This window comes from Zootoca vivipara, chromosome 14, assembly GCF_963506605.1.
Source record: "Zootoca vivipara chromosome 14, rZooViv1.1, whole genome shotgun sequence".
NCBI lineage: Eukaryota > Metazoa > Chordata > Lepidosauria > Squamata > Lacertidae > Zootoca > Zootoca vivipara.
This window is the reverse complement of record NC_083289.1, coordinates 50,937,965-50,952,255: the sequence shown is the minus strand read 5'-3', so window position 1 is coordinate 50,952,255 and position 14,291 is coordinate 50,937,965. Positions and strand designations below refer to the sequence as shown.

The window sequence follows — 14,291 nt, the reverse complement described above, 5'->3', positions numbered from 1 at the left end:
GGAGGAGTAGGAGTGTATTTAGTCATTGGCGGGTGGTAACATTTAGTCATTGGCAGGTGGTAACATTTTGACTTGGTGGGGCTGCAATTTTTAAGCCCCATCACGAGACAGCTTGTAACGTGCCATGACACATGTGCAGAGTGAAAAGATCAGGCTTTGAGGCAAACAGAATTCTGCGACTGAACTTGGGTTGTTTCCCCTCATCCCTGTTCTTCTCATTGGGAGAGATGTGCCCTTCAGCAGGCCATGGCTGCACCCGATAGATCATTGCTTCACCTTTTCAGCACCAAGCCACGCACTGCAAGGGTGAGGGATGTGAGGTTTGGTGTTGCCCAACAGGTAATGGCTTTTCCCACCTAACTGCCCCACCTTCAGCCAGAGGAACCTTCAGAAGAGAGCTGCTGCCAATGGCATTATGTGTATGTGCATTTTAATAAGCTAAACGATTTAATAAGCTAAATGATTATGAGTCATGGGGATGTGGGGAGTGTGCATGAATTCAACAATGCTTAATTCATTTTTTTGGCAGCTGTTTCGTTAATGTTGCTAATATTTTATAGATTATGAACACTGCACTGATTTGTTAATCATATAACATAACTTTTGCTTTAATTGTGATATTTAGCTTATTTTCCAGTTGGTGCTTTGTTAACGGTGTTTTAGAGATTGCTTTGTAATTGCTTCGCTGACAATTTTTTAATCAGTCTACATAATTTATACCGTGTTACACCGCTGGATGAACAGCTCAGTCGGTAGAGGCTCCTAACCTCAGGGTCCTACGTTCGAGGCACACGTTGGGCAAGAGATTCCTGCATTGCAGGGGGTTGGACTAGATGACTGGGGGTCCCCTCCATACTTTATAGTTCTACGATCTATGTATTTGTGATGTGTTATCATGCTGTTGTTGCTTATTGCTTGTAAGCTGAGAGAGAGAATGAGAGAATGAATCTTTATTTGTGTCAGTCATCTCAGTCATCAACCATAGCAATAAAACAATACGATATACAAAGAATAGAAATAAAAAGTCAATTATATAAAATACATTTTAGGGTTTTGAATTAAATAGTGGATCTTATTCTGATTGCCCCAGCTGAAAACCCTGCAACCTTGTAAGCTGCTTTGGGATTCATTGGGATGAAAAGTGGCATAAAAATATAATGAATAAACCTAAGGTATCCCCCCCCCCGCCAGAACTCCTTTCCAGCCCCTCTCAAGTGGGCGCCATTGCCATTCTTAGAGAACAAGGGAAGCGTTCGTGGTGAGTCCCGGCACTTCTTTTTCTAGAATAGCGCCGAATAAATCAATCCAATAAAGTATGCTCTGCTGTTCTCGGACGTGCGACTGCGACACGTGTGCAGGACAGGAAGCTGGGCTGCTGCCGCCTGCTCCTGCTTCTTTCTCCGTCCGCTCGACCGTCTCCCGGGGAGTCCTGCGCGGCGCCGCAGTAGACCGAGCCCCCTGCTGCTCCCGTTTTCAAGACCCACTGGACGCGCATCTGACCAGCTGCACGTCTGAACGGCGGCTCGGAAAAAGCGAAACAGGTGCGCGGCGGGGCTCGGCTCCGAGCCCAGCAGCAACCAGCCCCGTCTCCCCTGCGCTCTCCTCTTCGCCTCGTCCCGAGCAGCAGCAGCAGCAGCAGCCAGCGAGCTTCTCGCCCGCCCCGGCGCCGCCTCTCCGGCCGAGGGGGAGCGAAGGCGGGCGGGAGCCGGGGAGGAAGGGGAGGGCGCCAGGAAGGGTCCCGAGGACGCCGCCGCCGCCTCCTCACATGACTGCCGAGAGGGAGCCATGGACGAGGAGCCGCTCGCCGCGGGAACGGGGGCAGCCGGAGGGGCCTCAGGTGCGGGCTGCGCTGAGGGGAGCCCAGGGGGCCGCGCGAGGGGCAAGCGCGGGCCGTTGGTTCTTTCCTGTTTTTCTGCACCGCTGCGGTATTATTGGGGCGGCGCTGCTGCACCTTTTGTCGGGGAAGGGGCGGCGCTGGGCTGCGGCACCTGGAGGACCTTGTGAGGGCGTCCGCCCACCCACCCCCGGCACCTACTTCGCTGACAAGCCCCCACCCCTGGGCGCGCTCGTCTCCTTGAGGCTTGTTTGCGGGAAGGCGGCATTTCCACGCCGCTCTCTTCGAAATGCCTTTGCATTATATACCGTAGATACAGATACAGTATATATAGCCTTGCAGTTGGGAGAAGAGGGGAAAGGAAGCCTTTCTTCTTCCGCGCACCCCGAACTCGCTCCCGCAGGGCCAGCGGCGGCCACCCACTTGGGGTGCCTTTCAAGGGACTAGATGAATTCCTCGGAGGAGGAAAAGGAGAGGGCGATGGGTGGCTACTGACAGGGTGGCTCTGCTCCGCCTGTACAGTTGGAGGCAGCGAGGCTTCTGAAATGACCGGTTGCTGGAAACTACCGGGGGGACGGACGACATATATCATCACCATCATCTGAATTTATACTTGTTATGGGGGCAATGAAGTGCAGAAAAGCACTGCTAGTGAGAATTACGTAAGGAACAGTGGCAGTTCATAAAGCCGTTCTTGGTGGCCTTGGGATGAAGACAAGGAACACCTGTGCTAAAATTATTTTGCCTTGGTTCAGCCCCTTGATGTATTGTCATGCAACAGTTTCACATTTTAGTATTCCTAAAGCTACAGTGGGAAATAGTCGTTCATGAGCAGTTTGTTTTAAATAGAAGGATTTATATACGGTATGTCACTTTATTTCTAGGTGGCTATCCTCATTGCAATATTATTTCTTTAACTTCCTAGAGCAATCCTTCCTAGGGTTACTCAGGCCCACTGAGTTCAATGGGGTTTACCACTATGCCAACCTAGCAGTTCAAAAGCATGTCAAAATGCAAGTAGATAAATAGGAACCGCTACAGCGGGAAGGTAAACGGCGTTTCCATGTGCTGCTCTGGTTTGCCAGAAGCGGTTTTGTCATGCTGGCCACATGACCTGGAAGCTATACGCCGGCTCCCTTGGCCAATAATGCGAGATGAGCACGCAACCCCAGAGTCGGTCACGACTGGACCTAATGGTCAGGGGTCCCTTTACCTTTTTTTAAGTGTACATTAGTTAGCTGCAGCAAAAGAAGTTGCGTGTTAACCTTAAAGGGACCCCTGACCATTAGGTCCAGTCGCGAACGACTCTGGGGTTGCGGCGCTCATCTTGCATTATTGGCCAAGGGAGCTGGCGTACAGCTTCCAGGTCATGTGGCCAGCATGACAAAGCCACTTCTGGTGAACCAGAGCCGCACACGGAAACGCTGTTTACCTTCCCGCTGTAGCGGTACCTATTTATCTACTTGCACTTTGATGTGCTTTCGAACTGCTAGGTGGGCAGGAGCAGGGATCAAGCAACGGGAGCTCACCCCGTCGCGGGGATTCGAACCACCGACCTTCTGATCCGCAAGCCCTAGGCTCTGTGGTTTAGCAAATTAGCCTTAGTTCGGTAATAAATTCTTCGGCAGGTACCACAAGATACTTTTTAGTATTTCTATACTATGGCATGTTAAATACGGTATATTCCGGTGTATAAGACGACTGGGCATATAAGACGACCCCCAACTTTTCCAGTTAAAATATAGAGTTTGGGATATACTCGCCGTATAAGAAATACGACCCGGCGTATAAGACGACTTCCGACTTTTGAGAAGATTTTCCTGGGTTAAAAAGTAGTCGTAGTTGTTTTGAAACTGTTAGGTCATGTTATATATTATTATTCTCTTTGAATTAGTAGTATTTCTAGAGCTACTGTGCGAATTGGTCTTTTAGCAGTAGTTCCTCTGAAATAGTTCTGCTTAATGTGGAAGTAGAAACTGACGCTGCTTCTTTTGAAATATTATTTCTAGCAAATGTGGAAGTCTTTGTAATCTGCTTCATTCGTGGAAAAGGCCTGGTAAAACCCAACCAGGTTTTGAGATAAACATTTAACAATACAGCTTCTATAGGCTGCCAGACAATGCTTAATGTTTACTTGTGTGAATAATGCCTAGGTATATTAAGCTAATTGCCATATCTTCTGTTGCACATATTATTCTGTTGGCACCAAAGTGATGATATGTGCCTTAGGAGCCTACTTAGCAATATGCTTTTGCAGCCACATAGGTCAGATAACTGAGATCTTTATATGCTGAGGAAAATGAATGTCATTGTTGGAGGAGGAAGGTGTGAAGCTTGTTAGCAGAGCATTTGCTTTGCATGCAGAAATCCCCTGGTTCAGTTCCTGGCATCTCCTGATAGGGGTGGGAAATTTCACTGTTTGAAAGGCCGAAAAGCCTCTGCCAGTCAATATAGATGGGCCTTTTTTCAGCTGGAACTTGCTGGAACTAAGTGGGCGCCATTGCCATTATAAGAAAACAAGGGAGGCATTCATGGTGAGTTCAGGCACTCTTTTTCTAGAAGAATGGCACTGAATGTAGACAAGATTCAGTTAGATGGACCAGTGTGGCCTGACAGCAACCTATGTTTGTTCCCTAAAATTCTTTGGTCAATGGCTGGAAATCATAGAACTGTAGAGTTGGTCTATAGTCCAACCCCCTGCAATGCAGGAATCTCAGCTAAAGCATCCATGACAGATGACCGTCCACCTCTGCTTACAAACCTCCAAGGAAGGAGAGTCCACAACCTCCTGAGAGAGTCTGTTCCACTGTCAAAACAGCTCTTCCTGTCAGAAAGTTTTTCCTGATGTTTAGTTGAAATCTCCTTTCTTGTAACTTGAAGCCATGGGTTCAAGTCATATCCTCCAGAGCAGGAGAAAACAAGCTCGTTCCCTCTTCCATGTGGCAGTCCTTGAGATATTTGAAGATGGCTATTGTATCTTTTCTCATTCACCTCTTTTCCAGGCTAAACATACCCAGCTCCCTCAACCGTTCTCATAAGGCTTGGTTTCCAGACCCTTGATCATTTTGGTTGCTCTCCTCTGCACACCTTCCAGCTTGTCCACATCCCTCCTAAATTGTGGTACCCAGAATTGGATACAGTATTCCAGGTGTCATCTGAGCAAGGCAGAATATAGTGGTACAGTACTATTACTTCCCTTGATCTGGACACTGTACTTCGGTTGATGCAGGCTAGAATACCATTAGCAAATACATTTGAGGAAAATATATGAAAGTTCCAGGAGGATGAAGCAATTTGCACTGAAAGTGCGCTCAACAGCATGCAAGCCCAAGTGACTCAACATGATGTTCAGATGCGATTTACTGATTGCTCTGCCCGCCTTTTGTGTGAAATTAGAAGAGAGAAGGAATTCTTGATTTGAATTGTTCCGAAATGCGTATTTCTTGTAAAACGGATTCATCCCTCTTCCTGCCTTTAATGTCCATACACGCAGCACCAGAAGGTAATATTCTGCTTGTGTATGCTGAAATTCATATCTTTTCTTGATAAGTTACTTCCTGACTCTATGAATCAGCTTCCAGTGTCCTATATCATGCAGGCACAATCCTATGCTGACAGAGCAATCCAAGCATACTTGCTTACTCAAAAGAAAGTCATAATGAGTTCAGCAGGTTTTTACTTCTTAGTAAGTGTGAAAGGATATCAGCCCTGAGTGCTCACTGGAAGGACAGATCCTGAAGCTCATGAGACAGATCCTGGCCACCTCATAAGAAGAGAAGACTCCCTGGAAAAGACCCTGATGTTGGGAAAGATTGAGGGCACTAGGAGAAGGGGACGACAGAGGATGAGATGGTTGGACCGTGTTCTCAAAGCTATGAACATGAGCCAGACCAAACTGCGGGAGGCAGTGGAAGAGCCTGGCGTGCTCTGGTCCATGGGGTCATGAAGAATCGGACACGACTAAACAACAACAAAGTGTGTAAGACAATTTCTTAAAGGAAGAATTGGCAACCTTTTCATTCATTATTACATTCAAGGGATGTGAACCCAAGTCTTCCAAGTCCTAATATGGCACACTCTATGCACTATGGCATACTGACTATAATTTCTTAAACTGTTTTCACAATCTGTTTGCTGAATCCTTGGCAGCAGTTCTCTCTGTTCAAACTTACAATGCAAATTTGTAAGTAGAAAATTGAAGCGAGAGAGAGTTGCTTAAGGCCACCTAGTTAATTTATGGCTGTCATGAGATTGGACCAAGGTTTTCCTAGTCTTGATTTCTACACTGGCTATTAAAATGCCTTGGCTTGGCCAAACAGAATATTCTGAATAATCCAGCTGTTTTATATTGAAGGTTGTTTTGGGGAGAGGGAGTGTGTGATTTTCCTGGCGTGAGGGGAAGCGAAGAATTGCAGAAGTGAGACAGTATGTGTCACTTAGTGAAACTCCATGTAAACTTGTAAGCGGTAGTTTTGCCTTCTGGTGAATTCTAGCAATGCTGATGTGGTTGGGGGTTTCCGGGGTGGGGGTGGGGAAGCACCCCCACCACACACCAAACCCCCTAACACCTTCATAGTAGGAAGTTATTGATGGACAGTTGTATATCTTGCTACAAGATTATTTACTTCTGGTTGTAAGTTGCTTTGAGAGATTTTTTTTAAGGAAGCAGGATTTAAAAAATAATCTAGTAAATACTTAATTGAGAGTAAACTGTGCTGATTTCTTTGGAACTCATCACCATGTAATCCTGATTATAGCCTCTGTCAATAGACAGAAAGTCACAAGCTGGAAATCTATCTCTAGAATAAGATAGAGAAGAAGAAGGAAAGGAAAGGCTGATGAATGATCCTTCATTATTATGTTCAGATGCTTGGCTCCATAATGGCAGGGAAACATCTGGTTTTGCTAAGGGGAAATCTAAGCTCCCTGCATTATTTGGACCCAGAGTCCCCACCCCCCACAGGTCACGGCTTGAGATTGTAAGGATGAAACCTTGTCTGTTCTTCCCGGTGGACTAGTCACATTGCTTCCTGAGGAATTCCCCCACTTCCCATGCTCTTTGGGATTGTTGATTTGCTGAGGTTGCTATTATGATGCCCATTTTCTATTTTATGGTACCCTTAAATATTAGTGTCTTGGAAAGGGTTTGGCAAATGCAGCAGCAGTCATTTAGACAAACAGTTTTGTCCGGACCCCGAACCCTAAGATAATTATGTGTTCTGTAGACTTCTATGCTTGCGTAAGTTCTGTCAGGCTCTGTGCCAGGTGGCTGGAAAACAGAGTGATGCCTCTCAAAAGCATCATGACCCAAACTAGCTTTTCCTTACAACTAAAATTAGTTTTTCCTTTTACGTATTGTGTATAAAACTGATGCAGCCTAGCTGTTGTGGGTGTGCGTGCGACAGGGATGAAGTATCTCAGCATGATGATCAACAGCTAAATATGTTGATCCTTCGGTTCGTTGAGCCTTGGTGGGTAGCTCTGAAAGACAGGGCCTTCTCGGTTGTGACACCATTGCATTAGAATTCCCTCTGCGGTGGGTGTACTTGGCTCCATCTCGTCACCATTTGGTCAAGATGGGTCAGTTTTGAGAGGTGCTGGTTGACTCAGGCTTGTGATGATGGTGTGCTTTTATAATTGTGCTTCTGTGTTGTCCTTGTTTATATAAACATTCATTCATTCTGTTAAATTGTTGAGCAAAATCATAAATGGGGGATCTTATCTTTTCAGCAACTTGCTATAGATTTTAATTGTAATTTTGTAAAATATTTTGAACATATAATGTGTATGGCAGTGGATTATGCTGTCAGTTTGTTTTAATCATATTTTGAGTGGCTCCATTTCTTACTGTATTACTTTATGACTCCTTGCCTTCCACCTGCACTTTTTCAGGAAGATTTTGGGCATCACATGGAAGGACAGAGTCTCAAACAAAGGTGTTGTTTCCCAAGACCACATTCCTAGCATGTTCACACTCCTGTCTCAGCGATGTCTACGCTGGCTTGGTCATGTCCATAGAATGGGAAATGGCAGGATCCCCAAAGACGTGCTCTACGGGGAGATGGCTTTTGGTATCAGGCTTGTCGGCAGACCAACTCTTTGTTACAAAGATTGTGACATGTGTGGGATGTGATACGTAAGTAGCAGTCAAGTACAACATTCCTTGTTTTCCTAGAGTGGACATGCGGGGGAATGTTTGGTCCAGCCAGTTGAAAACTTCCTATTTCCTCCTGACTGGGACACACTTCCTTTAGCATGTGACTAAGGGACACGGCACGCAGCACCCTCTCGCTTTTTGAATTCTTCCATCATTGGAGCAGCTTTTAGCTAGAATTGCTCTGTTGGCTCTCAGCCAACAGAGGGCACGGGGATTATCTCCCTGGGTTAGATCCACATGTATATACTTTGTAACTAAGTTTGCCTTCAGGGATCCAACTGTGAACTAATGATGTGAGAAAACTTCTTTTATATACTTTACACAAGATTGTAGCGTGTTTACTGTATTCTTTAAAGCAGCGTTTCTCAACCGCTGTTCCCCGGCACACTACTGTGCCGCGAGACGCTGGCTGGTGTGCCGTGACGTGAGAAGGGCGATTTTGCAGCATCGTGGTCCCCTTTCGCTCTAGCTGCAGGAAGCCGTCCAGAGCCTTCCCCCCCCTTTTTTTTTTGCAAATAAATTTTGGGAGGGAGACCGAGGGAAAGCCGCCCGCTTCTCTCTCACGCCGCTTTACGGCTGCTGAAACCCCCCCGAGAGAGAGCAGCGCCGCCGTACAGCGCCCAGGCTCCCTCCTCTCCCAAGGTAAAGGGATCTGCCGCCGAGAGTGGGAGGGGGGAGAGGGGGCGGGGGGAAGGAGGAGCGCAGGCGAGAGCTGGTGGGCAGAAAAGTTGGCCAAGTCGCGGCAAGGCGAGGCAGGCGCACGGGGGCGCGCGCGCAGGTAGCGGCTCGCGAACTGCGAGGCGCCAACCCGGCAGCGGAGAGCTAGAGCGCGCGTAGGCGCCGCCGCCGCCGCTCTTCCAGCCCAGCCTCGCTTTCTCCCGCCCTGCCCGTGGCCGCAATGAGCTTGACCCGCCGGAAAGCAATATTTGGCAAGTGTTTCTTACAGTCATAATTATAATATAGGGCGGCAGAGAGTTAATTTTTTTAACTTTTTTAATGGTGGTGTGCCTCGTGATTTTTTTCACGGAACAAGTGTGCCGTGGCCCAAAAAAGGTTGAGAAACACTGCTTTAAAGAGGGATATAAGGAAACTTACCAGGAATCTAATAGTGAGAGGCTTAAACAAGCCTGCAACCAGTTATCTGCTGTGTGTTTAAAAAGGGAATGTAAATCTCTGCTAGGTTATAGAACTTGCTAGCGCAACTTAGGAGGGATATTAATAAACAATATATCCTCTCCTGCCTCCCTGAACATTCCCACACCATGAAGGCTGGCAACATTAACCCTGCAGTGTGGGAATCCCTTGCAGACGACCTCTGTACCCAGAGACAGTCGGTCAGGTTGTGTATCCACAGGTTGTGTATCCACAGCAGTGACTAGAGTGACTAGAGGAGACCACTGGGAGGAGCGCAGAAAAAAGAAATGCTATAGTACCCTGCATCAATACAACTGTACACCTTCCTCTACCCCAGCTGCAACAAAACATGTCTCTCCCGTATTGGTCTCTAAAGCCAAGCAGGTGCTGCAACTCTTCAACTGTTTGATTTCATCCCCGAAGTTTCACTCCTCCATTGTCTCCCGAGACAGAAGGATGGCAACCAACTTTATGACTCTGGCTAAGCACTTGAGAGCAGAATAAATATAAATGGGTTCTCCTTAGGATTCTGTTAAATTTTTGTGTTAGCTGCCTTTGGAATTAATAAGCAAAAGTTGTACACTCTTCCCAAGCTTTGCATGATGCTAGAGAGGTAGAAAAGTGGGGAGAGGAAAACAGTCTGGGTCAGCATTGATCTAAAACCTATTTGGGACCGAGGAGCTTAAGAAGCTGGTCCATGTAAATGTAGTGCCATAAGGGGGGGCAGGGTGTTGATCACAAGTTTGGGGTGGAGGCAAAAAGCCTTGCGAGCTAGGATGTATCACAGTGAGAGCTTGGAGGAAAAAGAAGCCGTTGACTAGGAAACCATGTAGACGAGGTAGTTGTCTATGCACAATGTCATTGCGCTGATATCATAGTCAATTTGGATAAATGGGCTGCTGAAGAGGTTTGGTCTCAGGGAAGAAAATGCTTGCTCAACTTTCTTGTTCGTTTTTCACGCTGGGATGGCTCACACAAAGGGATCCTAGTGTTCCCAAATTGATCTATCAGCAGTTTATGTTGCACCATGTATTATTGCAGGCATAGGCAAATTCGGCCCTCCAGATGTTTTGGGACTACAGCTCCCATCATCCCTAGCTAACAGGACCCAGTGGTCAGGGATGATGGGAATTGTAGTCCCAAAACATATGGAGGGCCGAGTTTGCCTATGCCTGTATTATTGCATCAAAGGAGTGGTGTTGGCAGCAGGAGGGATAGTAGGAGTTGGTGCTATTCATGTCTTGTGTTGATTTTAAAGTCTGTACCAGCAGTAGCGCTATAGGCCAATTTTATCTGATAGGCAGCAGATGACAGTTCTTAACCTAGCTTTCTGCAATCTTTGGATAAGCTTCAAGGGAAGGTGGTGTTTGGATTTGGAGGAGGGCTCAGGATTGTAAAGATTTCTTGAAACCTGACCTCTTGAGTATTGCACCAGCGTTTCTCCTCTGAAAGTTGTGCAATACAGAGAAAGACAGCAGAAAACATAGGGCTGTTTGGGGTGTGATGTTTGGTATTTGCCTATTTTTATTTTATTGTCTACTACCATAACACTGTTTGAATGAGCTGGCAGTTTGGAAATACTCTTATAAATAAATAACTCGGAAGGCATGTGCACAGAAACAAGTATAAAACTGTCAGAAAAATCAGACCTAGGCCTGACCTTTGAAGGTTCCAGAGTAGCTCTCACAAGATATATGTGCTTGTATATTTAGAAGATAAGTATAAAGCGTAGTGTTGGAACAAGAACGTGCTCTGACTAAGATTATCTTGATTTCACTTGCTTCCTCTCTTGGCTTCAGTCATCGTGAATTCCATCTGTAGCTCCATAAGAACCATTCACAGCTCTATTTATAATTGTATGAAATGGAAAATGCAAGCCACAGTTTCACCAGCGTGTATATTTGCATCACAGTAAATTGATTTATGTGATTATTGTGTGACATCTATTGTGTGATGATTCCTTTGACCATAGGAGATGCTGAGTAGTGTGGTGTTTTAACATAACAGCAGTGTTGTCCAAGGTCTCCAAAAATGAAAGGGGCCTGCCATTGAGCCAGTCAAAGTACATGTAGCCTGCAATGTGCTCACATGGAGATAGTACTCCTTAGAAGGAAGCAGTTGTATGTCATCCAGTTCAGTGAGGTTTTTGCAACTTAAATAAATAACTCTGCCTGGTTTTGGAAACAACAGTTCATACCAATGGACTGAGAGGACTGTCCATCCTGGTCTTCTTGGCTGGTGATCTTGGGTCTGTTCGCCACTCATCTTTGCCAGCCGGATGATAGATGTGCTTCTGAAGAGCTTGGGAGGACATTGTCCTCCAGACTTGCCATTCATTCCCTGGCAGTGGACTTCTCTTGATGTTATTCCACAACACGTCAATTGAGTCCCTTGAGGGGCTGCTTTGTGAGTTGTGTTACTTGGCAAAGGGATTAGTCTTGGCATCAAAGCCTGAACTTCATAGTGACTTTGTACTAGGAACTGTACTGCCGGATATAGTAAATATTTGATGTAATAATGAAGAGGCAACTTGTTTACCGGTATTTATTTCTGTTTTCATTCCCCCCCCCCCCGTTGTGGCCTATGTAAACTTGGCCTTGATATTAGAAAGCATTTTGGGGACTCCTAAGTACAGATAACAGTTCTGGACACGAGCATTCAAAAGGAAAGACTGCTTAGAGTCATATGATCAGCCTGGCAGTTTGTATTATGCTTCATTATCTCAGGGTTTTCTGTATTCTAGAGCCAGCAGGACAGATTTAAAGCACACACTTTCTCATGCTTTTGCAGGCATATCTAATCTTTAACAACCATTCTGTTGTTTATTAGCTATCTAATGCTGATGAGGTTCACAGTGCAGTGGAAGAAAGCTACCCAAGTAGTAGATAAAACTACATTATTTCTTTGAACGGCTTCCAGTTGGATTCATTTCTTATCTAGCTTTGGACAAACAAGGATGGATGAATGGATGGATGGAGGTGATACGCCTGTGCCAGAAAAATACTGAAAGGTGAAAATATGGTGTCAGGGTTTTGGTTGGTTTTTTTTGGTAAATGGCAGCAAGTGTTAAAAGAATTTCATAGCAGGAATGCACTGGTGTGGGTTTCCTTTAGCTAGGGATGCAATGTTGAGTTGACATGAACACCCATACTTTGCGTTGGTGCTGACCTTTAAAGCCCTAAATGGCCTCGGCCCAGTATACCTGAAGGAGCATCTACACCCCCATTGTCCAGCCCAGACACTGAGGTCCAGCGCCGAGGGCCTTCTGGCAGTTCCCTCCCTGCGAAAAGTGAGGTTACAGGGAACCAGACAGAGGGCCTTCTCGGTAGTGGCGCCCGGCCTGTGGAACGCCCTCCCGTCAGATGTCAAGGCAATAAGCAACTATTTTACTTTTAAAAGACAACTGAAGGCAGCCCTGTTTAGGGAAGTTTTTAATGTTTGATCTTTTATCGTGTTTTTAATATTCTGTTGGGAGCCGCCCAGAGTGGCTGGGGAAACCCAGCCAGATGGGCAGGGTAGAAATAATAATAATATTTATAAATAATAAATAATAATATAATAATTTATTAGATTATTCAAAAGCACATCCTATTTTCTTCAGTAGTTATAGGGTTGCAAACTAAATCAGTTAGATTAATGGATTAAAAACATATCTTTCGAATCTGAAGCTGCTTCCAATTACTGTAATAGGTCAGTAGGGTGGTGCTGTGGGTTAAACCACAGAGCCTAGGGCTTGCCGATCAGAAGGTCGGTGGTTCGAATCCCTGCGATGGGGTGAGCTCCCGTTGCTCGGTCCCAGCTCCTGCCCACCTAGCAGTTCGAAAGCATGTCAAAGTTGTTGTTGTTTAGTCGTTTAGTCGTGTCCCACTCTTCGTGACCCCATGGACCATAGCACGCCAGGCACTCCTGTCTTGCACTGCCTCCCGCAGTTTGGTCAAACTCATGTTCGTAGCTTCGAGAACACTGTCCAACCATCTTGTCCTCTGACGTCCCCTTCTCCTAGTGCCCTCAATCTTTCCCAACATCAGGGTCTTTTCCAAGGATTCTTCTCTTCTCATGAGGTGGCCAAAGTATTGGAGCCTCAGCTTCACGATCTGTCCTTCCAATGAGCACTCAGGGCTGATTTCCTTAAGAATGGATAGGTTTGATCTTCTTGCAGTCCATGGGACTCTCAAGAGTCTCCTCCAGCACCATAATTCAAAAGCATCAATTCTTCGGCGATCAGCCTTCTTTATGGTCCAGCTCTCACTTCCATACATCACTACTGGGAAAACCATAGCTTTAACTATACGGACCTTTGTCGGCAAGGTGATGTCTCTGCTTTTTAAGATGCTGTCTAGGTTTGTCATTGCTTTTCTCCCAAGAAGCAGGCGTCTTTTAATTTTGTGACTGCTGTCACCGTCTGCAGTGATCAAGGAGCCCAAGAAGGTGAAATCTCTCACTGCCTCCATTTCTTCCCCTTCTATTTGCCAGGAGGTGATGGGACCAGTGGCCATGATCTTGGTTTTTTTGATGTTGAGCTTCAGACCATATTTTGCACTCTCCTCTTTCACCCTCATTAAAAGGTTCTTTAATTCCTCCTCGCTTTCTGCCATCAAGGTTGTGTCATCTGCATATCTGAGGTTGTTGATATTTCTTCCGGCAATCTTAATTCCGGCTTGGGATTCATCTAGTCCAGCCTTTCGCATGATGAATTCTGCATATAAGTTAAATAAGCAGGAAGACAATATACAACCTTGTCGTACTCCTTTCCCAATTTTGAACCACTCAGTTGTTCCATATCCAGTTCTAACTGTAGCTTCTTGTCCCACATAGAGATTTCTCAGGAGACAGATGAGGTGATCAGGCACTCCCATTTCTTTAAGAACTTGCCATAGTTTGCTGTGGTCGACACAGTCAAAGGCTTTTGCATAGTCAATGAAGCAGAAGTAGACGTTTTTCTGGATGTCAAAGTGCAAGTAGATAAATAGGTACCGCAACAGCGGGAAGGCAAACGCCGTTTCCGTGTGCTGCTCTGGTTCGCCAGAAGCGGCTTAGTTATGCTGGCCACATGACGTGGAAGCTATACGCCGGCTCCCTCGGCCAATAACGCGAGATGAGCGCCGCAACCCCAGAGTCATCCGTGACTGGACCTAATGGTCAGCGGTCCCTTTACCTTTTAGAACA

The 14,291-nt window shown here is 46.0% G+C and overlaps 1 protein-coding gene across 4 annotated transcripts in view; it reads left to right on the top strand.

The window, feature by feature from the left end:
* The first annotated feature begins 1,297 nt into the window (after positions 1-1,297).
* SNX8 (sorting nexin 8) overlaps positions 1,298-14,291 on the top strand; it is a 238,329-nt gene continuing 225,335 nt past the window's right edge. For 2 of the 4 annotated variants that reach the window (XR_009558534.1, XM_035130973.2), the window contains exon 1: positions 1,301-1,541. Coding sequence is in view for 3 of the 4 variants with exons in the window: in XM_035130973.2 (XP_034986864.2) it covers positions 1,316-1,541 (226 nt within the window). In the remaining variant the exon portion in view is untranslated. Of the gene's footprint in view, positions 1,542-1,718; positions 1,838-14,291 lie in introns of those variants that run through there. The other 2 variants (XM_060282516.1, XM_035130972.2) reach the window with 2 other exon arrangements.